The sequence below is a fragment of the Balaenoptera ricei genome, chromosome 5 (assembly GCF_028023285.1).
Source record: "Balaenoptera ricei isolate mBalRic1 chromosome 5, mBalRic1.hap2, whole genome shotgun sequence".
NCBI lineage: Eukaryota > Metazoa > Chordata > Mammalia > Artiodactyla > Balaenopteridae > Balaenoptera > Balaenoptera ricei.
The window spans coordinates 25,363,475-25,389,422 of NC_082643.1; the positions used below are offsets into that span (position 1 = coordinate 25,363,475).

The window sequence follows — 25,948 nt, forward strand, 5'->3', positions numbered from 1 at the left end:
CTATCACATCTTGCATGATACTTTGTATAATGTTTTGTGTTTACAGAGGCTCTTGATGCTTATTGTATTAAACCAAAAGCTAGGGAATGCTTTCTAAATAGACATATGAACCACAAGCTATGGAAGGCATTACTTTATTGTGATAAGAAGGTATGATGTTTTTAAAATAATAACTTTTATCATTTTCAGTTTTAAAATCTGTATGAAGGCATGCTTACTACAGATATCTGGTTATAAACAGCTCTATTTGGATGTAGAAAGTGTGAGAAAAAAACCTTATGATTCTGATAACCTGCAACATGAAAAGCTGCTTCTCAAGGTAAGTTTTGGTGTTCTGTATTTGGAGTTACACTGGAAAATAAATCAGGCTTGAGCTAGTAAGGCCTGTGTGGAGAATCTGGAGGCTTACACAGCCATCTGATTTCTTTGCCTCTCAGAGAATTTTATTATATTGGTGAAAGATTTTTAGTTAACTATTTTTATAATTTCCTGATAAGCATCAATGAAATAGATTCAAATTTTATTTTAATGCTTTTAATTCTGAAATAAATTATAAACTTATAAAGGGAGATCTTTTCAACAGAGAAGTATGAGTCCACAAGCTTCAGATTTTCCCCCCCTACTTTTTATATAAATCCTCACATAAATTAGGCATTTTTTCAGCTTACTCTTGAATTATGAACATGGATGTCCCTTTTCAGATTATTATGTCAGATCTTTTGGGATTTATGAAATGTGCCAAATATTGCCACAATAGATTTAAAAATTAAGAGAGTAAAGAAATTTACTTAGAACCTTCCTATTTCTTATTTCTGAAGTAAAAATGCATGAGGCCAGTGAGATGCTGAAATTTGAGAATATCAGGCCTGGAGTAAGCTTTCCAGATCATCCGATCTAGTACCTTTATTGTAGGGATGAGGTTAGTTCTAAGGCCTAGAGGAGATGAAGTCATTTGCTTTAGAAAGGTCAGTTCTGAAATAGAGCTGAATCAGCTTGCCCATCCACCTCACCTATTCTAATTATATTTTTAAATGGTTATAGTTAGGGAAAATAGCACATGGCACCTGGTGGTAGGAGTTTGTTATAAACTAAAAGTGCTGTGGAAAGAAACAAACATTGAGAGGATTCAAGTAACAGTAAGAGACAAGTTTAAAAACAACAGAACTTGTTTTCAGGAGGAGATAAATATACACTTCACCTAATTTTAAAATTAAAAATAAAACTTGATTTTGTCAGTGAGGATAATAAAACTACTCAAAGGACTGTTGCTGCGGATTGAGTTTTTATGTTTCAAGTGCTAGCGTAGTGCCTGGCACTCACTAAGGCTTGAGCTCTTTATAGCCTCCTCGTCATCATTATTCCCTTAACTTCAGACCCTCTCTACACAATACCTTCCCTTTAGAGAAGGGGTAAGACCCAAGTCCTAGCATTTGAGTCAAGGGAATTTTCATCTTGGTGATTCATCATGAAACTCATTCAGAGGTGGAGAGCCAGTTGCTAGCAGTGAATCACCCAGCCTTACGCATGCTCAGCAGGGTAAGGGGCTAAGGAGATCTGTGTTTCTTTAAGTACAGTCCAAGAGCCACCTTCACTAAAGTTAACCGGTGTTTAATATTCAGAATCCAAGCTTCCACCTTTGCCTACGAAATCAGAATCTTCAGGGCTGGAACCCCGAAATTTGACATTTACGCACGCTGAATTTTGAGTTTTAGTGGTCTTACCTTGTCTCTCACCACATCACTGAGGCCTCGTCCTTGGCATAATCAAACCCTTGCTGAGCTCATGGAGAGACGCTAAGGTGAGCAGGTGCATGTGTGAGTAATGAGAGAAGGGACCAGATAAAACCCAGTGTGATGATTGGATTAGCTTCAGGGCCAGAGTGCTGACCCTGTCTTACAGTAAGGTTGCAAAGTCTTCACATTTCATTTGAGGTGACAGGATACTCCTTTCATTAGGAGTCCTTTACTCAGCAGTGCCTGAAATGGTAGTGAAATGGGGAAAAAAAAAAATGCAAGTATTTCTGTTTTGCAAATTTTCACAAACTTTCTTATCAACTTTTGTAAGTCTCTTTTGTCTGATGACTTGTGGTGTTGAATTTAGAAAATGACTGATTACATTTTTTAAACTTTATTTTGCACTAATTGGTTTGTTGCTATCCAATATTTGATAGCTGTTCTTAAATCCTCAGTCTTAAGGAATATATTTACTTACAACCAAGTCATATTCTTTTTCTTTTAAAACTATGAAAATTTGTAAAATAATGATCATACAGGTTTTAATACTATCAGTGTTATTTCTCCATGATCCCCTCCCTATCTCAGACTTATTTTCCTTCTGATTAAGGATAATCACCCGCCATTAGAATAGAGCCTACTTAAGTATATAGTGTTTGAGGCAAGGGCCAAGTGCCTGGCACTGTGTTCTTCTCAAGGAAGCAGTTTACTAATTCTGGTATATATGTATTACTTAGTAAGTAAAGACATCTCATTGTTTTCGATTTCTGTGTATTTGTTACCTTTTCAAAGTCTACTGTTCTTTGTATCAGTCTTTTAAATTGGAATAAGTATGCTACATTTTTTAGGCTAATTGAAAAGTTCTCTAAATGTAGTCTTTGTTGAGCCTATGATTTGTCTACAAAAGTTGTTTAATTAAAAGCATTCGACTTACCAGTATATCAGCTATGAGAAGGAAAATGTCTTGGTAAATTAAGAGCATCACTATTATTTGTAATATGGAAGCATGTTTGTACAGCTTTGGAATCTTCTAATGCCCACGAAAAAACTGAAGGCTAGAATCTCCAAGCAGTGGGCTGACATTGGTTTCCAGGGTGATGATCCCAAAACAGACTTCAGAGGCATGGGAATACTTGGATTAATCAATCTTGTGTAAGTGAAAATAAACTTTCTTTAATTCTCTAAATGAAATTACATGTAATTTCTAATCTTGTTAAATTTTAGTAAGAATCAATCTAGTTTTATACTATCTCTGAATTTTAATAACTGCTGTGCTAAAGGTATTTACTAATGTGCTGGCAACAATATGAATACATAAGCCGTATACTATGTGTGTGTGTGCGCACGCGTGCGTGTGTGTGATTTCTTTACTTACCAATACTTGCCTCTTTCTTTCTCTTCCTGACTGCCTTTCTGCTACCTTTTAAGGAATTGTGTGTACTCTTTTCTTACTCTCTTTATCCTCTTGCCTCTTCTCTCTTGGCTCTCTGACTTCATTTTAGGAGGTATAACCAGATAAGATAATAATAAAGCCTCTTCACACTTCTTTGCCATCTGTGACAAGTAATTTAAATCCCTGACTTTTCAGAGCCTATATGAACTGTCTCTTGTTTTTCTTCTTTAATATTTATGCTTGGGCACATGTATGAAATCTCAAAATATGTAACTAAAATCAGAATTGATAGCCAAAACTATTTTAGAAAGTAAACCGGAAGATTAATATGGATATGAATATGCAAATGAAGATAGTCTAGTGTTTGGGTCTGTCCTTGAATTGTGATTTATAGACTATAAAATGCCTAGAATGGGAACGCTAACCATTAACAAAGTTTGGATAATTGTTACTGTGAAAAATTAGTCCTGAAACTGAGCTAATTTATGTTAATATTCAGAAAAGATATCTAGGTCAATATGGATAAGGCCGTTTGGGGGGAAAATAGAAGATAACAGTAGGGCTTCAATATCTACAATTTTTTCCAGTTACAAAAGTATTTCATTTTCTGTAATACCTAAATTCTATGAGCATGAAAGTTTTCCATGCATCTACTTTTCAAAGATAAAACACAGTTGTCTGAATAATAATAATAATTACAGAAAATGAGATTGTCAGTTTTCCACTTTGATAAACAGAAACTTCCATTTGGGGAATTTAATTAGAATAAATGCGGTTTGTTTTCACTTGGAAAAATTATGAAATATTTTAAAATTCATTATTGTTCAGAACGCATGGATCTTTTGTTTTTAGCGTTTAAAGACCATCTTTTTTCTTGGTGCTTGTAAACTACACAGATAATTGAAACTCAGTTAGACACACACACGTTCTTCTGATGTTTCCTTTCTTAACTTTTGCCGAGTAACCTTTCTTTTGGTTCATTTCCTCAGAAATCAAGATTTTTCAGCATTTGCCAGAAGATAATTTAATTTAGCTTAAAATTTAAATAATTTAATAGAATTTGATTCAAGACTGTGGTAAGGAGTTCTGATAGACCTTTAAATGATTTGCAGATATTTTTACTCTATTTAGAGCTAGTATCTACTAATTTGAAAAATGACCAAGATTCAGATATATTAATTATTTGATTGCCATTGATGTACTAGAGATGCTTGAAAACATAAAATTAGCTCTAATTTCTCTATAATTATATTTGTTGTCCTGTGTATAGAGCTATAACTCTTCAGGATCAAAATAAAGATACAGTCAAGAAGCAGGCAAGCTGTTCAAATACCTTTATGTAATGAATTTTAAAAATTTCTTGGCCTTTGTCATCAAATCTCTTGAAATATTTTGTTGCTTTGAAGGACAGCTGGTAGTTTGATAGATAACGATGTTTTAGGTAAATGAATGCTGAGGCAGGTATAAAATAAAAAGGATATTTTACAGAAAATGAATTGAAGAGAGACTGAAAAAATCTGAATAAATGAGGAAATAGAAGCAGAAAGGTAAAATATACAAGCTAAGGCCAAAAATGTATGTAGGAAGGGAGAGGAGGCAGGAAGGAAGAAAGGAGAAGGAAGGAAGGAAAGAAGGGAAGTTAGTGCAGATTATTGTAAGGAATAGGTCTCCTTATTACATAGATGCTTATTTTGCTTAGATACTATTTACATAGGGGTTTCCTAGGTAAGTTCAGCAAGGAAATTTAAAGTTTCTCTGTGTTACAGATTGAATATTTTAAAAGTAGCTTGATTATTGAAATACTAATATAATACTGAACTGTATTGAGTATCATGCAAAAAAAAAATGAAATATAAATAGTCTACTAAGGGCATTTTAGAGCCAGCCTCCAGATAAAGTAGAAAATTAGAACATGTAAAGAAAGCATTGCACTAAAACAGGACTTTTTTCTGTTTGGGGATTTACAGATCCCTTTGAGAATCAAATGAAAGTTTTGTATATTCTCTCCCCAGAAAATGTACACTCAGAAAATGTATGAATAATTTAAAGTGATTCATGGATCCCCCTTCATTCATGAATGATCATTCATTCATGAACTTCTAAGTTAACAATCCCTGTTTAAATGGGTTGAAAATTAGAGCCAATGAAGAAAAATGGAAGTCTGTAGTATTAATTTACAGAAGGAAAAATAGAGGGACATTTATTTAGAAATTTCTATGCTTTATGAAAATGTCAATGACTGTGCCTTCTAAAATTTAAATAAACCATGGAAATCCATTTTTTCTTCTACTTCTTATCCTTACATAAACATCCAGCCAGTCATCATATGTGTATGAGTATCAGTGCATTATGGGGTGATCCAAAGTTTGAATAGATTTGGTCCCTATCTTTAAGAACTCGAAGAGGTTGCATTAGTATAAGCCAACAGTATGTATGAACCTTTATATATTTCTCTGTTGTACCTGCTAATACTTCTGTTTTGTGACCAGTATTTTAGTTACACCACTGATCAAGGAGTGGTTTTTTTTAGTGCAAAAGGAAGGCTATTGACTTCTGATTGCATTGACAGTGGCATTAAGCAATATAGACTCAAGTTGCAACAGAAGGAATGAGCTCAGGTGAAAGGAAGTGTCCTAACAGGTACACAACGACTACTTTATAGAAAATTTAGAACAAACAAATAAACAGAACTCTAGATTTTCTTTTAAAATAGATAGAAGTCTCTTGTTAAATCATTTATTTGTCAGAATACTTCAAAGTCTAGCAAAGGGCCCATGTCCTGTACTAGATAGGCCTGATAGCTCAGAATTAAGTTTTGATTCAGAAGCATCTCGGAGTCACTGAAGTGACTTGAGATGGAGATTGGGGTGCTTTTGGCAGTAAGACTGTCACTTTGACAGTAGCTTTTAAAATTCCTTCTGGATATCTTCAATTTGAATGACATGTTAATTTCATTATTTTTCTTAAACTTTTTCAGGTATTTCAGTGAACATTATACCAGTGAAGCTCATCAGATTCTTTCCCGTTCAAATCATCCAAAGTTAGGGTAAGCTGGATATGTTAAAGAAACCATAAGCTCTTGAATTGAAAGTATTTCCGGGTATTTTTAAAAATTAGATTATTCTAGTTAATAAGAACTTCATAAAGAATATTGCATGATATTTTATGGCTAAATGAGATCATAAACCAATTTTGTATGTAATTCAATATATTTTTATCGCAAGGTTTAGTTTATCTATAAAATGGAGATAAGGACCTTATAAAAATTTTCTGAGAGATAGATTTGAAAATAGGAATAGGAAATGGCTTTGAAATGGGAATAAGAAAATGAGAAATAGCTTTGAAACTTGTGAAGTGAAATGCAAATTGACATCATATTATTAGCTTTATCATTATTTTTATATTCCAATGATACCTATCTTTGAAAAAGCATTATAACACTATTACATCATAAAAATAAATACCCTGATAATGGAGGAGAAAATATCAGATTACTCAGTATATTTTAGAAATCAATGAGGGTGTATGTAGTACTCTTTCTAATTTTTTTTTAAATGATTTTGGTTTTAGATATTCATGTGGCCAGAGCTTTGTTTTTCATATTTTAGATAATATCCAGAAAATCAACAGCCTCTAAAGAACAAAAATTAATATGTAGAAATTTTTGTAAAATCAATACAGTGTTAGAAATGGATCAAAGTTACTTTTTACTAATTCCTTGCATAATTTAAAATTTACTTTATGAGCTATTTTGGCTAGCTGGGATAACTGGTAATGTTTCTGACATAGGTATTCTTATGCAATAGTTGGAATCAATCTTACAGAGATGGCTTATAGCTTGCTGAAGAGTGAAGCTTTGAAGTTTCACCTCTACAACTTTGTTCCTGGTATACCAACAATGGAACACTTTCACCAGTTTTATTGTGAGTACTGAAATGAGTTAAAAGTAGAAATTTCTAAGAGAATTTTTTAATCCTTAGGAAAGTATTATATGTAATACCTTTATCAAATATATAACTTATACTTGTCATTTTACTATTTAGGATCTTTCAAAAACAGGAAGATAATGGAAGATGGGTATCCGAGAGTATCTTGTACTTCAGTTTATAAAAAACTGATTTAAAAAATTCAGTGAGGCAATTTTTGACATGTATGCAAATGTAGGATTTATACAGTTTTTCTGTAGACATTTGTTTTCCAGTCAACTATAAAATGAATTTTTCTTCTTGTATGCTGGTTAATGAATGCTGTTGAGTCAAGGACAGATCATTTGGTTGCTCTTGTAAGGAAATTTAAAGGAACCTTTCACACACACCCCTTTTATTTCAAGGCCAGGTTTTCTTGTGTTAGGTTGGGGGTATTTAATAACTGTTCCTAAAGCAGTCATATCACCGCTGTTCCATTAACTTTTATTGTGATGGTAGTTGAACCCTGAAGGTTTAATTGAATGAACCCATCTTCTGAAGATATTGCTCAGAAGCAAAGAATTCAACTCTAGCTTGGCTTCATACTCTATTTTTTCTTGATCTTTTTGTGTCTTTAGATAGGACATAGGAAACTAGCATATAGGAAACTACTTAGATAATAAGTGTCCAAATCATAACTTCTTCAACTCCATTCTTGAAGGAGTCATCCAGGTCTCTCTTTCCCACACCTCCCCTGTGTTTACTTAATCCCTAATTCCAGGTTTGTCTACTTCTTAAATTTCTCTTGCACTTGTCTACTTTTTCCTATCCCATTGTAACTGCATGACATCAGTCCTTTGTTACTACGTTACTGTAATAGCCTTTTCCCTAGTTTTTCAGTGGTGACCCTCTTCCAAATCTGCACATTGAAGGTATAATTATTTAAAATGAAAATCTAGTCATTTTCTTTCATTTTGTTGCTGGGGAACTGTTTTTTCCCCCCACCAATCTTATTTGATTTCCTTTCCTAAATCTCTCATTGACTTTGAGCATAGTGCCTAAACTCCTGGGACTTTGCTAACTGCCTCCAGATATTTGTTTTCTGTATGAAATAGGTGCTTGTATAGTGCTGCCTGTTGAACATAAAACAAATATAAAAAGAAACAACCAAAAAACTCCCTCCCCCCCAATCAAGCATTTTACCATATTTAAATAAAAACAGGAGAGTGACAGGTAGGAAAGCAGTACGAAATGACCTCTGTGCAGTACTGTTTTCCCCTGCAGAGGGGTAACTGGAGCATCTGTGGATACTGTTGCTTCCAGTGCCCTCAACACCAGCATCTTGATTGGCTCCTGACCAGGAAGAGCATCACAGTAATATGTGAGGTGGAAAAGTCGTTATAGGACCTTCTTAGTTGCCTTGTTTCTATCAGTCATATCCATAAGAGCTGTGGATTATCAGGAAAACAATGAAGCTTATGTTTTTCAAATTTCTTAAAACATTTAAAGCAAACACACACACACACACGTACATCCATCTTTTACACAGAAGTTTCCCCCTCAAAATTGATTTTCATACCCTTTACCAGTAAAGTTTCATGTCTTAATTAAGGTTTTGCTTTTCTAGAAAGGGGCGTATTCTGACTAGAAAATAATGTGAAACCTTATCTTTGTTTTAAAACATACCTACCTTTTTTGGTTGGGGGACTGAGCCCAATTCATTCGTACGAGTCAGTTCCTAGGTAGTAGTTTCTATCTAAAAGAAAGAACTATATAAAGAGGTTAGGTTTCACATTTTTTATTTCCCTGTGATCTGTGTCCATCTCCCCTTTCCCCCTTGTCTCTCCTGCTGTTCTGTTGTTGTTGTTCTCCCTGGGCAAGGCTGGAAGCAGTGAGTGGTAGTTTAGCTCCTTAGCTCCGTTGTCACCTTTTGTGCGTCTAACGTGTAAGCACATAGTCGCTGTCATCCTGGGAAGTCACTGACCACTGGTTTGGTGGTTCCAGAAAAATAAGTCCTCAAATTTACAACCAAAAAGTTATGACTAGTAACAGCTTCATTGAGGTATAATTTATGTACCATAAAATTCACCTATTTTAAGTGTACAATGCAATGAGTTTTAGTAAATTTACTGAGTTGTTCAACCATCACCATAATCCAGTTGTAGAACATTTTTGTCACCCCAGTAAGATCCCTCATACCAGTTTACAGTCAATCCCTGTTCCTATGGTTCTCCTGTTTTTAATCCCTGTGGGAAAACCTCAAGCGTCCCTGCAGCTTTGGTTAGGGGCGGTAGAAGCATACAGGGAATTGTAAGTTTAGAAATTTTTTATGGTGTTTCTCTTGAGTCTGGTGTTTTAAACTCCTAGAGTCAAAAGGGCAATAGGGGTGCTTTATGGAAACAACTCTTTTCCATCATTTCATGGCAAGCTTTAGGAGTCTTATGCCATGTATGGCCCTGCCAGCATCCTAGAATTTTGGTATCTTGCAGTTTCCTCATGTCTCATTAAATCAATTTAGCCATTACAGTCTCAGTTTTTTGAGTCAGTCTTTTTCTGACACCAGTTTACATTATAACAACCTCACTCTGAAGCAAGAAATTTCTAGTATTTTACTCTTGAGCAGTTTGTTCTAGACTATATAGTCATTTGAATAGGTTATGAAAGCAATTTAAAGGAATGGTAAACAGCTAAAACCTGATATCCAGAAATACTAAAACAAGTTGTATTCTATAAAATTTAGATGGATGTCTGACTTTTCGTACTACCTAGAACATTAATCTCCAAAGTTTTTGATTGCACACCCCTATCAGGATACTGGGGGTAGGGTGCTGGAGGACACAGACTCAGTTTATATATGGATGAGTAATTTCTGTAGATGTACTATTGTGCTAATGTATATATAAAATAAATTTTGAATGAAAGAAAGACTTAAAATATTAGTTAAAAATAGTTACAAGATTACCATTCTCAGCTTGTCTTTTGGGAACAGGAAGCAGATGGTGTCTGTCTGCTCAAAGAGGCCTTATTCTTTGATTTTGTCACATATCCTGGTTGACAAAAATCTGTTTTATCATATATGAAGGGATTAATCTGAAATCTTTCTTTAGTGGACCTTCTTACGAAGTGCTGTTTCAATGTTGAAATGTCATGGTTCTTACCTGTTAATGTTTGCTTTATGACTAATGTTTTTTTGTTTTTTGTTTTAATTAATTAATTTATTTATTTATGGCTGTGTTGGGTCTTCGTTTCTGTGCGAGGGCTCTCTAGTTGTGGCAAGTTGGGGCCACTCTTCATCGCGGTGCGCGGGCCTCTCACTATCGCGGCCTCTCTTGTTGCGGAGCACAGGCTCCAGACGCGCAGGCTCAGTAGTTGTGGCTCACGGGCCCAGTCGCTCCGCGGCACGTGGGATCTTCCCAGACCAGGGCTCGAACCCGTGTCCCCTGCATTGGCAGGCAGACTCTCAACCACCGCGCCACCAGGGAAGCCCTGACTAATGTTTTAAAATTGAATTTACGTTTATTTCACACTAGGCAGTTATGATAGCCTAGCCACCCTTTTATGTAAAGTCACTGGCTTTATCCCCCCCATTTATCTGATATAAGTCACTTCTATCCCTTCTTGAACAGCTTTTCGGAAGGGAAATGAGATTCTGGTGGAAACAAAGTCTAATTTACAACATAATAGAGACCACCTGCAAACTATGTGATTTGGGCAAGTCATTTAACTTCTCTGCACTTCTATTTCCTCTACAGAAAAATGGGAATAACAGTACTGCATCATAGGATTGCTATGAGAGTGAATGAGCACATGTCGAGGGCTATAGAAGCATTTGTTAAATAATTAAATAGATACATTTGGTTGAATCCAAATAGGGTTTAGGAGCGGTTTTAAATTCGCACTTTTTTGTTGTTGTAAATATGTCTGTTTACACATTTATCTGAAATACTTTTAGCATTTTGAGTGTTAATTTGGCTACTGTAATAAGGATATTGAAAAACAAAAATATTAAGCCTATTTCGAGTTCATGTATTCTTTTCTAAAAGGGAAGGTGCTGATATGATAGTTCATTGAAAAAAGCAGAAATAACTTAGATTTATAAATCAAGTAGAAAACAGCTTTTCTATACTTTATCATTTTCTTGTACTTTCATTTTTCTGTTTCAGGGGTCTCTGGGGATAACATTTTTTTTTCCTATTCTCAAGGTATCTTTTGACAGTCTCTCTTAAATTTGAGGCATTTTGTTGATTTTTTTTGAGACAAAGAGTATATGTACTCTAAATATCTTATTGAAATTGATATTTATTTTGAACATACAAAAATATTTCTTATAAAGTTCCTCAGGTTTCTAGTAGTTTAAGATGGTTTCTGATCATTGAATCCTAATATGGATTAGGATATACTTTTAAAATGAGACGGTTGGATGTGATTTCACTATTGAGCACTGTATTTATGGTTTCTTTTTAACTGCAGGTTATCTTGTGTATGAATTTGACAAGTTTTGGTTTGAAGAAAAGCCAGAAAGTATTATGTATTTCAACGTGTACAGAGAGAAGTTTCATGAAAAGATTAAGGGACTCTTACTGGATTGTAATGTATCACTTACTTTACAAATATGAATCACCTGTAGTATCTTCTATTTCTACCACATTTTGCCCACACAACAGAATGTATAAGTTGTAATAGAAATTATCTGATCAGTTACACTCCTTATATATAATTTCCTACAAAAATGTTTCAGAAATTCTATTTAAGAAAGCTAGTAGACAATCAGTGTATGTTTACACTTGTTTATACACTGTCCTCCAAAGGTACCTTATCCTTCCAAAGATCCCCTCTGTAGAGTCACGTGAACTACAGTTTGGAACTTGGGACTTAACCCATTTAGTGTAAAAGTACAAATCAGGTATTTTTATTAAATTGATTGATTAAAATGTGTAAAAATCAGCTTTCATGTTTATGTATTGTAGCTATCAAGTTGGTATCTTTTCAGAGCTCCTAAGATTTTTTGTGTTTTAGTCTGGAAATGATTGTTTTTTAATTTTCTTTGCCTTATTTTATTTGTAGGTTAATTAACAGAGAGGTTAGTTCTTCATGGTTTTCTTTGTTTGCATTTCAATCACACGTCATACCGTTGCCTCATAGGAGCAAAAGGAGCATATAGATAAGTCAGAGAAGACAAAGAATTATGGCCTTCTTTTCGGTTTCTCTGATTATGTCATGTAATAGGTAATGAGGGAATGACAGTATTAGTGATTAGCTTTTTGGTTTTTAAATACCACACTGAAATATCACAGTGGAATTTTAAATCTTAAAGACATTTTCTCATCTTCAGTATTTGCTTTTTGTCAGTTAGAGAGAAGAACTTTTAGTTAGTGCTTGGTATGAGGGCCTTTCATGAAGCTTCTCTATGGATGTATGTTTATGAAAAGAGATGCATTTGCTAAGAAAATCTTGATTATACTCAAAGAGCAGGTGCTATTTCAATAAAGCTGTCTTTGAGTTTTAACAAGAGGAAAACAAAGCTTTTAAACATCTCAGTTAAACATCGTTGGTTTATTTTACTTGCTGTTAAGTCTTGCTTGTCTTTGCTTTGACTCCACTGTGTTTCTAGATAACGATGTATGGACTTCGTGTGTGTTCTTTGAGTTAACAGTCTGTGGGCTTCTAAAGTAGCCTAAGCATGATGACTGTGCTTTTTGTATAGCTTTATTCTCCGAAAATCTCAGGAGAGCAGCAAGTGCTGTCAAGGATTACATAGTGATGAGATTCTAACAGGAACGATTTCTTCTTTGTCTGTTTTAGACATTTGTACTCATGGCAAAGCTAAAAGTTTAAAGATAGGTTCATCTGATTACCAAATTCTCCCTAAATCCTACGTAATGCAGCCTATTAAACACATAATTTAATCTAAAACATGAGGATAATTAGCACACCTTTAAAATGGTATGTATCAAGTGTTTAAGGACTGGCTTTTATGTGATATAGCAAGACCTGAAACTTTCGAGTATTTGTTTATGCCTATTGACAAACCTCTCTCTTTAAACTTGCCAAAGAGAAGAGTGGTTAAAAAAAATATCCAATTGGAAAATAACAGATGCAGTGTTGTCTAGCACATACATTAAAAGTGCATGCATTAAAATTCTTTTCTCAACAAGATGAAACTTAAAAATTGGGCTCATTTTATTATAATAGTGGCGAAACGCTTTTCAGTATTATAGGAATTTTAAAACTGGTTTCTTATAGGAGACTTCTCAACCTTGGGACCATCTTAACTTCTTTAAATGTTTTCTATGCTTTATCATCCAGCCAGAGTTCTATGAGATAAGGATCAGGTATTAACCATTAAAGTTCATTTTATCAAGGTGTTTACCATTACATGGAAAGCAATTGTTAGTCTTTTAGTTTTAGAAAATGTTTACCTTTCTATTTTAATCTTTTAACAGATGAGGTCTTGAACTGATTGAAACCTTTGTCTGTATGCTTAATAAAAGAATGATTCAAGTATGGAAGAGGAAACTTTTCAAGTAATTAAGTTTTTCCCCTTCTAGGGAGTAAAAAAAAACTTTTTAGTAATGTTTTCAAAATGTTATTAGAAATTTTGTTCAATAATATATTATTTAAGTCCACCTCTGTTTGTATAATGTGTTGTTCTGTTTTTGCTTAAAATAATCTGTAACCATTTCAGATAATTCTATAGCAAATTGGTCTAAAAGCCACCAACAGATTCTGAGGTTTGATAGTTTGAAAGCCAAGCTAAGTGTCACCAGTTGTAAATTAGAATGTAACATGAGCCTTCTGACTTTCATGTGATAATGACATACATGAAAAGAAAAATATGATAATTGTTTCTGCCTTCCTACTTTTCCTTGCTTTCAACATATGTATGTTAGAATTTTTGGTAGTCTGAAAATCCATATTTAGAATCTTACCTGTTTCTATAATAATAAAATACCAAAGTAGTGATAGAATTGAAGTAGCAGGAAAATTGTTTGTTTTAGCATCAAAAAAGTGAATCAGTGCTGAAATGAATTTTTGTATGTGCCAGATTGAAGAGTGAACCAGTGATAAGAATAGTCTAAAAATATAATTACAATGGTTGCAGTTTAAATATGTTCTGAAAGACAATCTTTAAAGAATTGAGAGAAAGAAATCAGGGGATATCAGTGAACCTAGACCAACCCCTTTTTATATATAAATATGGTGATATAGTTAGATATAAAAATCAGTGTCTTACTGGCACCATTTACAATTTAGAAAGTAGAATCTTTTTCTTAAAAATGCCCGTCCTGATTTTTTTCTATTTTAAGAGCAACTTGGATTTGTATGTATTTTTCTATGCGAAATACATGTACTCTTCATTTTTATTCCAGTGTTCATAATTGTTTATGTGCTGTTTCTCCCCTTTGCATTCAGTGAAATAGAACTTGGTCAAAGATTTGCTGAGGAGAGAAGCATTAGATGAGTGTGAAAGTGGAGTGCTCATTGCCAGAGCAGAAGAGATTACATGTTATCTTGGCACAGAAGAGAAGAAATTTGGCTTGGAGGGCAATAATGTTTATTATCCTTCTTGAATTAATGATTGGGGACCAGCAGCTATTTTCTCAGGATAAATGGTCTACCCAACTTCTGGGGAGGCTTAATTTCCATTTCATATTTATGAACCTCTCCACAGAGTAATTTTTTTTTGATGAAGATTAAGGGAATTGGTAAAAATCTGAGAAAAATCATGAGAGTTGTTTTTGTTTTTTTTTCCTGGCTTCAGCTTTCGTTAAGAAAAATGTTAAATGTAGTGCAGGTAAGACCCAACTACTGCATTACTGTTATAGGGCGAGTCTATGTTTTTGTTAAAGTATTCAAAAAATATTTAAGCAGTAGCTTTCCCTGGGGGAAAGAGTGCTGGTTGGCAACTTAAAGAAATAGATTTTTGTCTACTTTGGATAAAGCAATTAACTTCTTACGTAAAAGCAATAGTTGAAATGTGATGTCATTTTGTTTGGAATGTTGTGAGCAAATAAAAACGTGTTGAAATTGTTATAAGCTTTTCTGTTAATACTTTTGCTCGCTTCCCATCTTCCTTATCCCTTATTTAAGTCATTTATGTTCATGAAATAATACTTTTCTTATTTAATCATGTTCCTATAGAGTAAATCAGAATATACAGAAATTTTTTTTGTTTTTGTGACTTTAACTCATCCACTAATTACCTATTTAAGATGTTATTGGCTAAGAACAATTGATTATGAGGCCAGAAAAGAAGCTACCATCCCCACCCCACCTCCGTTCTTAGAAAGGATAGGAATAATTCATACTGTACTGTAATATGTTTTTCTTAACTTCACAATGTATCATAGATCTATTTTTATATTAATACGTAGCTTCCGTATTTTTTTTACAGCTGCAAATCATTCCTCTGTGTGTGTTTGTGTGTGTGTGTGTGTGCGCGTGCTCATTAAAGTTAGTACTAATTATAGCTTTAAATGTATATATTAGAAAAGAAGTGCTTAAAAATTAAAGACAAGACAATCATCTCAAGGAGTTTGATGAAGAAGTACAAAACAAACGTAAAGAAAATAGAGAAGGAAATATTAAAGACAAGAGCTTAGATGCATAGAAAAGAAAACATGCATACGATAGGATCAACAAAAATAAAATGTTTGAAAAGAACAATATTGATAAACCTTGGTGAGGCAAATAAACAATAAAAAAGAAAGCAAATAATGCTGTCAAGAATGAAATATGAAACATCACTACAGATCCTACAGATACTGAAAAGAAAATATATTGAGTAACCTTGTCAAAATTATGAAAATTAGATGAAATATAACAATTTCTAGAAATATACAACTTACCAAAACAAAACTATCCAAGAAGAAATAGGGAAGCAAAAATCCTAGAGCTATTAAATGGATTCAGCAGCTAAAAACCTTTCCACTAAAAAACCTGCAGTTTTATATGGCTTTCACCAGTGAGTTAACACATTAAAAATAAAATAATGTTAGTTTTCACAAACTCATCCAGATAATTTAAAGTGTACACTCTGCAATTCATCAGACTATCATGTGATGATCTTAATAGATGTAGAAAAAGCATTTGATAAAAATTCAACATCCATTCATGTTAAAAACGTTTACCAAATGAGAAATAGAAAGGGATTACCTTAATTTTATAAAATGCATCTTTATAAAATAAACTATAGCAAGTATACTTAATTGTAAAACATTGGGATCAGAATTAAGAAGGGATGTCCTCTGTCACCACTTGTATCGGTTAGTTATTGCCACAATAACAACGTACAACAACTAGCCACAAAAAAAATCTCAGTGGCATACAAAAAAACATTTCCTCCTCACACATGGGTAGGCTAGCCAAGCAGTTTTGTTAATCTCAGCTGGATTCAGCTGGCCTTAAATTGGGGCCATGGTTTCAGTTCCGGTCAGCTCCGTGTGACTAATTCATCTGAGGTCAGTGGGCTACCTGAGGCATGCTCTTTTCATGGTGTGGCAGAAACACAAGAATAAACCCAATTGCTCAAACACATTCAAGCCTTTGCTCACATCATGTATACTAGCATTCCCTTAGTTGTGGCAGGTCACATGGTCAAGTCCAACATCAATAGAGCGGGGAAATGTACTCTATTAAGAAGGGATAAGGAGCAAATCATTCAAGTTGTTACAGCAAATAAATTCAAAACTGTGCTAGAGGTCCCACCTACTGCAGGAAAACAAGTGGATGGAAAGAAAAGTTATTGCCTATAAATGATATGAGTGCACATAGAACATCTAAAAGAATTGGTGGTTGGGTATTAAGGGCAGGTATGAGGAATTTGGTGTCAATAGTGGTCACATGTTGAGGGTGAGGGATTCTGGCTAAACCAATTTAGCAGGATTCTGGCTAAAACTGGGCTCTTGAGGAAATGCCCAAGAACAGGACCTAGTAGAAAAAACTCAGAGGAGCCTGACTAAAGTTTGGTAGCGACTTGTCACTACTGCCCATTGCCCGACCAGGATCCCAGTAAGTGAGGTTTTATGTTTCTTGAAAGAAACATGCTACTCTAAGGTCGTGCTTTGACTTAGTTTGGATTCTCCCAGAGTCAGGCCTTGAGACAAAGATTTGTAATTCATTCAGGAAGTGATCCCAGGAAATATGGGTCAGAGAGTGGGGAACAGAGAGAGGGACTTGAAGTCATCCCATAAATGGTTTTAGAGGTAAGCAAAATAGCTCTGTGTGTAACTGGATTTTGACCGCTCAGAGGTATTCCACCTGACGATGAGGGGCCTGAGATATTCACTGCCAACTCCCATCAGTTATTGGTCCAGGGCTGCTCTCGGGGGTGTGTTATTTTCCCTGTTCTTCTAGTGTGCCATGCACAGGTGGGCAGATATGTCTCTGGTGGCCAGAAGAAGACCCTAAGAAGTACAGGTGCTGACATGACGATAGGAAGTCAGGCCAGCATCACTAAAGTGGTCAGAGCCGAGTGAGCCGTGCTGGAGATTAGGGCATCTGCTACAAGACACTTTACAGTTAACAACTGGGGGGAAATAAGCAGGAGGGAAACCTCAGAAGTCAACGGGGGGAGAAACACAACAGTAAATGTAATGTGGAGCTGATTTTGATGCCTGTGGGCTTGTTGGCCCTTTTGCGGCCACTCCTTGTTTTTGGCTTAAGACAAGGCTGAGCCTTGTCTTGACACTTCTTTTAAGTCCTTGTTTATTCTTTCCCTATCTCTTCTGCACTCAGTTTGTAGACATGACAAAAGTTACTACGGATGTGAATGATGAATCTGGCTTTGCTAGAAAGATGCTGTGAAGATTAATTTTCATCTCAGTTTGTTCCTCTGTCTTACCAGAGGTACCTTCTAGCTCTAAAATTCTGTGATTCTAGAATAGATACTACGATTCTAACAATGCCCAAATGAATATTGTATCTTAGAAGTTGTTATAGATGCCATAAAATATGGACTCTAAAAATTAAAAATCTCTACTAATACTATTTAAAGTGAGTTTATTGATTCTAAAGACCTCCCCTTGCTATTTGGGCAATGTTGTAATCTAGGCGAACTTCAACTCTTACATTAGATATAGATCCAAAAAGGCAAACTTTAAAAGCTATTAGCAATTCTTTACTGAATGTATTAACTGACAACTGGGTTAATAAATAAAAAGGAAACAGTATTTTCTTTGATAACTTCATTTTTAAGTATTTATAAAGTGCATTTCACTCAGTTTTCCTTTTCCATCAGTTTGAATTAATAATTAAAACCTGTTAAAGATCTTCATACTCAATCATAAACAACTCCCTCTCCCATTAAATGGTCAATCAAATGTAGTAACTTATCTGGACATTACATTTGCCAGGGTGTATACTGAATGTTTTGCTTTCCCTTCCTTAAAACACTGAGAATAAAAGTCACAAGAAATAGGTATTAGTTTTCCTTTGAAAAAAATAGTCCGGAGTTTCTTATCTTTTTAGTGTGAAATAAAGTGAATAGGTTTGTTTGCTTTTTTAAAATTATTCAGTTAGCAAAGATTCCCACTGGTCTGTTCCATCCTTTCCCTGAAGATGATTAGGTAGCACGGTCCATGGTCTGCCTCGACTTCATCAATTCTCGCTTCAGCTGTTCAAAGCACACACACGATGATGTTCCAGGATCCCAGTCACAAGAAGGAAGGTACAAATCTAGAAGAATGCATGTCACCATTCTGTTAGTTTGCTCGAAATTCTTAAAGCTATTATAGCACAGGCAAGTTTATGCTTCTCATGGTGCCACTCTCCTCAAATGCAGATGCTTGAAAGTACCTAGTCTTCATCTTTCCCTCCTCTGCCTAAAGTTTCATCCAGCTGCGCTATCCTTCAAAACAACAAAACCCAAATGATCACACCTATACAAATATGATCCCACCAAACCAAACCGAAGCTTGTCTCCTCCTTATCATCTTTTCTTTTTTTGAAGGGAGAGGAACTTTTGTTTTGCTTTGCTTTCTGAATGGGAAGTAGGAAACTAATAGTTAAAACTAATAGTTTAAAAGAGGAAGTAAGTGGAGGAAGCAAAGTGATGAGTAATTAGACCATTTTCCAGGGTCAAGAAATGAGTGCTGTCTAGATCTTGGCAATTCTTGTCCTAAGAGGGATTGTCAAGGATCTAATTGCATTTTGCTGTTGCTGTTGCTCTTGTTATTTTTTAAGAATTCTGCCAAACTGTGCAGACCAAATAACTGATTTTTTTTAAATTAATTAATTTATTTATAGCTGTGTTGGGTCTATGTTTCTGTGCGAGGGCTTTCTCTAGTTGCGGCAAGCGGGGGCCACTCTTCATGGCGGTGGGCGGGCCTCTCACTATCGCGGCCTCTCTTGTTGCGGAGCACAGGCTCCAGACGCGCAGGCTCAGCAGTTGTGGCTCACGGGCCTAGTTGCTCCGCGGCATGTGGGATCTTCTCAGACCAGGGCTTGAACCCGTGTCCCCTGCATTGGCAGGCAGACTCTCAACCACTGAGCCACCAGGGAAGCCCCCAAATAATTGATTTTTGAATGCCTATCTGCAGCAATGAAATGTTCCCAGAGAAAAAGATGTCATAGTTAAATCTGCCTTGGATAGATATTTTAGAGATCTGGCCTATAAAAGTCACCCTCAGATATTTTGTGGGGTCTCTTAACATATTTCTCCTGACTCCTGGATATGTGTGTGTTGTATGTTTTTATTGTGGTAAAATATACATCAATTTATCATTTTAGCCATATATATGTATATGTTTATATATTTGTTTAAATAGTATAATTCAGTAGCATTAAATATGTTCTCATTGTGAGCAATCATCACCACCCTCCATCTCCAGAAGCTTTGGTCATCCCAAACTGAATCTCTGTACCTATTAAAAAATAACTCCCCACTCCCCCCTCCCCTCAGCCCTTGGTAACCACCATTACACTTTCTGTTTCTATGATTCTGACTACTATAGATACCTCATATAAGTAGAGTCATACAATATTTGTCCTTCTGTAGCTGGCTCATTTTATTTAGCATAATGTTTTCAGGGTTCATCCTTGTTGTAGCATGTATCCCCCCAAAAGGTTTTAAATTTGAAAAAAGTAAAATTGTTAAATATTTACTGGTTGATAACTGATATATCTATGTTAAATTAATTTTACAATATATTCCATTTGTATTAATATGTCATAAATACAGATTATGGTGAATTAGAACCTTTTGTATAACGTGTATGGTGCATTTATGCTTATTTCATAAGGTTTGAGGCATTGCTTTACAACTTTTAAAGGTTGTGGAATCTTGTTATTTTACCACTAGTATAATCCTTATTGAGTATATCCATAAATTAGTTCATACTATATTTTCTTAAGAAGGTAATTTATAATACAATATAATATAATATAAAAGATAGCTTTATGGGAAAATATGATTCACTAGAAACAATACTAGTTTCTAGGTGAGTGTAATCATTAAACTACATCATTTTCTATATCACTTTTCTCGATCAATGAGAATGATTTTTCTCTAGTTTTGCTTTAATACAATCTAAAAAACGGAGTCCACTAAATTAAAATAGTAAAAATCAAATCTTACTTTCTCATAGCCCTCTATTATGCTTTCCCTCCATTTTATAGTTCTTCTGCCCAGAGAAGGCAAAATACTGTCTACATTTCCAATAGATCGAGACCAAGGGAGAGGTTGCTGGTTTTGAATGAGCCTCTGATCAAGCTTGAGAAAATTTTACTATCACAGATTTAAATTTTCTGGCACAGTGGAATTGGTGGATTGGAGACATTTATGGCAAAGAAAAGTAGACACGAAGTATACTGCACATTCTAAGGCTGGTCAGCTGTCAGTCGTTTAGATGAGATAGCGTTCCACAGCACACAGATACCCTGAACACAACATTACAGGTACAGAAGACCACATCCTACCCTTTGAAAAAAGCCGATGGTCCTTCCTTAGCATCAACGTTGCGCAGTCGGACACACTTGTGTACTGTCCTGGTAGACAGTTAACAAATCTGGTTTTCACCACATCCACTAGAGAGGACAGAACCGTTGTGCAAAATCCAGTGATAACAGCGGACACAAAGTGACAGGGCACATCATCTGAAATGGGTCAGTGAGACAGGTCAACCCCAGACTTTTAGTTATCTATCAGATCCTTGTAAACCTGTTGATAGCAGGAGGTCAATGTGGATTTCTTATAAATAAATAAAAAACAGTGGACTTCCCTGGTGGTGCAGTGATTAAGATCCGCCTGCCAAGGCAGGGGACACAGGTTCAAGCCCTGGTCCAGGAAGATCCCACATGCCACGGAGCAACTAAGCCCACGAGCCACAACAACTGAGCCCACATGCCACGACTACTGAAGCCTGCGTGCCTAGAGCCCGTGCTCCGCAACAAGAGAAGCCACCGCAGTGAGAAGCCCGCACATCGCAATGAAGAATGGCCCCCGATCGCTGCAACTAGAGAAAGCCTACGCACAGCAACGAAGACCCAACACAGCCAAAAATAAATAAATAAATTAATAAATTAATTAATTTTTTAAAAAGAGAGAGCATTAAAAATAAATAAATAAATAAATAAATAAATAAATAAATAAAATACAGTAAGGAAGGTTATACTTACATTAGAAAAAGTTGGCAAATAGTACATGGCATAGTGGATTGTAAGTGCTTTAGGAAAATAACCTGCCACCTTTCTCTGTGTCCTTAAGGTATGGCATAATGCCTGCTATATAGGCATCTAGTACTTTTTTATTGAATTAAAGTCATTGTCCAAGGAGGATTTCAATGTCTCCAGAACCTGTTAGAATAAAATTTTTAGGAACCTATCCAGTGGTTCTACTTTTTGGATGAAACCACCAAGAAGCTCCTTATTTCACTAGCTCATCTGGATATAGTGGAGGATGCCTCACTTCCTGAATTCTGCTTTATAAGAATAAGATGCTAACAGAAGTCCATATATTAGTATTAAATAAGAATAATGCCGATGTAAGAATACAGTTGCATCTTAGTTTTGTTGCAAAAAAAAAAAAAAACGTTGCAACAAAACTTCTAAAACTTAGGGTTTTGGTTATAGTATATCTATTGTTCAAAAGTGCTTATTTTTTTTAGAGAGAAAATTATTACAATTAAGGGATTCAGTATACTATGGCTGGAGAAACTCCAAGATGAAATTATAAATGTGCAGACCTGCCATGTAAAAAAGAAAGTTACCTGTTAATTGTTTTTCACAAGGGCCTCCTTCATTAGGTCATACGTTACTAGCTCTGTACAGCTGATGATGACAATTCTTGTCAGATTCGGAGTACAACCTGGAGGAAAAGAAAGTATTGAATAGCTCCATTATATGATAAGGTGCTAATTGGATATATATGTTTTAATGATGACTAAATCCATCTTGAAGTGAGTTACCTTTCCAAAGCCCCGTCAAGCTTTCTGTTGTTGCTATAATTCTGTAAGCATTGTAAGTCCCAGTGTAGCGAGGTTTGGGACCATGTAGATGGCTTGGCGCTTGAAGTCTGACCTTCACTACCTCTGTGGGTTGCCCAATGAACACGGCCACGCCGCCAGTCGTTAGGCCCGCTGAGACCCTGCTTCCTAAACTAGCCGTTGTCATCCAGAGAAAAAAAAGATGTGTCAAGAAAGAAAGAAAACAAGATCCAGAATGCATCTATATGTCTTTTTAATTTTTAGTGGTTAATACTATTGTGTCATTATATCTTTTGTACTTCCCTAATGCTTGTGCATGTGTTGATCATGTACTAGTATGTACTAAAGCATAGTAGGGCTAGAAGACTTCAAAGTTGACTGAAATTTTTTAAAAATTTCAAGGAAAAAGAACACAATGCCTATTTAAACAGTAGCTTAGTTCCTTCCTATATCTTGCTTAGTTCTTTCCTATATTTAGTTCTATTTTTCAGTATTTCCCAACTGGATGGGGGGACCAGTCACCAGTGATGCTTAGTCTTCCTTCCATCAATGAGAATGTTAATTATTGGACTTAGGGATCTTAGGAAAAGCCCAGTGGACAAACTGCCCCAGTTTGGGACATCAAGTGGTGTCAGACTACAACAGACTACAAAAGGGACAAAGATAAGAAGAAAGAAGCTGATAAAGTGATTTTTAATTGGACATTTTGAAAAATTAGGTTACTCAAGACAGATATCATTTAATAAAACTACAAATAGTCTTAGAGCCTCATGCCTATTCCTATAATTAAATATAAAGTATGCATCAATCACATTTATTCATCAAGGACTTTCTCAGTCTCTAATTCTGTTTCCTAATCTGTATAGAGGTAATAGTATCTACCTCAAAGAGTCATTGTGTGAGTTAAAATAATATCAATACAGCACTTAACCCAGTGTCTTGCATATGGAAAATATAGCAATTCTTTTCATTACTGTATGGTTGTACTCCTTTTTCATTATGCTTGGCTAGGAGCTGAGCATTTACTAATAACCATCTTTTAAGTGGCAAGATCATATGATTACAATTCCCTTCACTTTTGGCCCACATTTATAATCTTATTTTAATGCACTCATCCTATGCTCCTAACCCTTTTTCATTTCCCCATCAAGCTCCTTGGGAGCAAGGCCATATTCTTTGTCTTCGCTTACGGCCCATCTTCTCAGTCCTCTGCAATCTAGCTGCCACCTCCACTACTCTGCTCATGATGGTTTTGCCAAGGAAACCCATGAGCTTCTATTGTTAGGTACATTGATCACTCCTTCCCACACTAGATCTCTCTGCTCTGTTTGGCCCTACTGATACTTTCTCCCGTGACTCTGTGAAATGTAACCCAGGTGTTTCTCCTAAGCTCTTGTGCAGACTGGCCATTACCTGTCGACACATCCTAACCTGAATTTCTTACCTTCCCCCTTAAGGCGGTTTCTATATTCCCTCCTTCAATGAATGGTATCTTTAGCTGGAAACTTGGAAGTCATCTTACATTCCCTCCTTTCCTTTGCACCTTACTTCCAGTTTTCCACCAAGTTGTCAATTACACTTCCAAAATCTTTCTGATTGACCTCTCTTCTGATTGACTGTTGCTTTATCATACCCCTATTATTTCTTACTTTCTAATTTACCCCTTTCTTCCCCTTTTTCTATATATCTTTTATACTGCTGCCAAAGTGATCTTTTGAAAATATAAATTGTTTGTGTTACTCCCTTGCTTATCATTTTTCAATGACTTCCCATCACTTTAAAGATAAAATGCAAGCTCCTTAGCATGGCCTGCAAGGTCTCTTGTGATCTGGCCCTTTCCTGCCTTTCTGGCTTCACCTCTTCCTCCTCACCAACATGTCTTCCCTCTCTGCCCCGTGTGTTCACACCTTGATGTTTGCTTGCCAATGTGTTATGAAGACCACCACCCTGTGTGTAACCTTTTTTTGGCCAGAGCTGGGCCCAGGACATGTCTCTCTGGCTTCTTCCCCTCCCAGGAACGCTCCCTACTTACTTTCTTTCCCTGTGGTGAAGAACTCCTGGATGCTTTCATAGAGGCTGATCCTAAGAGAGGAAAAGCTTATTTGTCTCTGGAGGCCAGCTGGCAGCCCACTGTAGAGTTTCATTGGCCCTCTTGTTTTTGCCAGAGTGGTGATTGTTCCCAGGACACTTTTATACCTAACAGCACTGGAGGTCTGGCATTCGCATTGGATCTGGAAATGAGAAAGGTACAGGTCAGAGGGAAGTAAAAATTGAGTAGGGGAGTCCTACCTAGTGAGGAAAAAACAAAGATTGGCATCAGGCTATGGAGAAATCTTAAGCCAAGATTTTTTTTGCATCGTGTTCTATTTTCAATTCCTTTTCCCTTCTCAGCAACATCCCTCCTTATCTATCTATCTATGTACAGAAAGGGGGAGGGGAGAGAATCTGGCTGCTATGCCTACTTTGAACATTCCCCTGCACCCCCACCCCACTGTCCCACCCTCATGAACTCTTCAGAACCCCTAAGGCAGTAGGACGGGAAGAGGCGCCTGTGTAAGCAGAGGAGCAAGGAGAAAGAGCCCGGCTTGGAAACTCGGGAGAAGCTGATATTCTTAGCTCTTAGAACACCGAGTGCTCCCTAACTACGGCAGGGTTTGGCAATAGTCCTGGTCAGTTCAGCCTCCATGACCCCCCTGCTTCTTTAGTTAATCCCGGAAAAGTTCCAGTTTCCTACCCTAAAGCATCCGTCCTGTGACAGGTCAAACTTTTCTAACGTGGCCACCTGCTCTACCTAAAGTGAGAAAGAATGGTTAAACCAAAGCCGGAATCAAAGGGGCGCACCCAATAGGGGGTCCCTTCTCTGCCCCAGACACCTCCCCTTCCCCATCGCGCTCCCTACCTGTAGCCGGACTTTGGCCGTGTCCAGCGGGAAGGTGATCACATCCGCCACGCCGGCCGCCACTCCAGCCGAGAAGATCGTGACCGCCATGGTCGGGGGCGCGTCTGAGGCTGTGAGTCCCAGCATCCTGACTCAGCGCGGAGCCAGGCGCCGGTGCAAGGGGAGCAGGGCCCCGGCCCCGAAGGTGGAAGCTCTCCCTGGCTCCTCGCTCCTGCGCCGCCCGGGCAGCAAACCCGCCCTCTCCGACGTCCGGGCGATGGGGGCAGTGGGCTGCCGCGGGCGGGGGGGCGGAATCCAATCGGCGGCGTCTGCCTGCCCTCCCCCCGCGCCTGGGCCGGCCACGCGGTGCCCTCTGCCCTCTGCGGGTGACTTGACGTCGCCGGCGATCGGGGGCTGAGCCGCTCCAGGTCTCCTGGCACTGGCAGGGGTGCGCCCTGGGGAACCAGGTCCCTCCCACCGCCCCATCCTGGCTCGGCCCCTGGGGAGCCGCCCTCCGCCCCAAAAGTCCTGGCCGCGCACCTGGCCGTCTGAGCCCTGCCCTGGACGCGTAGGGAAGGGCGCACAACCGCGCCCCACCCGCGCTCAGCTGGCGCGCA

At 36.8% G+C, this 25,948-nt stretch overlaps 2 protein-coding genes across 3 annotated transcripts in view; one reads left to right on the forward strand and one right to left on the reverse strand.

Moving 5' to 3' along the window:
- Positions 1–15,068, forward strand: part of ELMOD2 (ELMO domain containing 2) — a 28,442-nt gene extending 13,374 nt beyond the window's left edge. For both annotated transcript variants that reach the window (XM_059922520.1, XM_059922519.1), the window contains 5 exons: positions 190–319; positions 2,752–2,885; positions 6,104–6,172; positions 6,916–7,049; positions 11,502–15,068. In XM_059922520.1, coding sequence (XP_059778503.1) covers positions 190–319; positions 2,752–2,885; positions 6,104–6,172; positions 6,916–7,049; positions 11,502–11,647 — 613 coding nt within the window. In that variant the 3' untranslated portion in view covers positions 11,648–15,068. The remainder of the gene's footprint in view (positions 1–189; positions 320–2,751; positions 2,886–6,103; positions 6,173–6,915; positions 7,050–11,501) is intronic.
- Positions 15,069–18,594: 3,526 nt separating this feature from the next.
- Positions 18,595–25,478, reverse strand: UCP1 (uncoupling protein 1). Its single transcript, XM_059923927.1, is given in 8 exon segments — positions 18,595–18,661; positions 18,663–18,707; positions 20,949–20,988; positions 20,991–21,133; positions 22,242–22,335; positions 22,436–22,626; positions 24,482–24,684; positions 25,353–25,478. Coding segments are annotated over 8 exon segments (909 nt in total).
- Between the last annotated feature and the right edge of the window lie 470 nt (positions 25,479–25,948).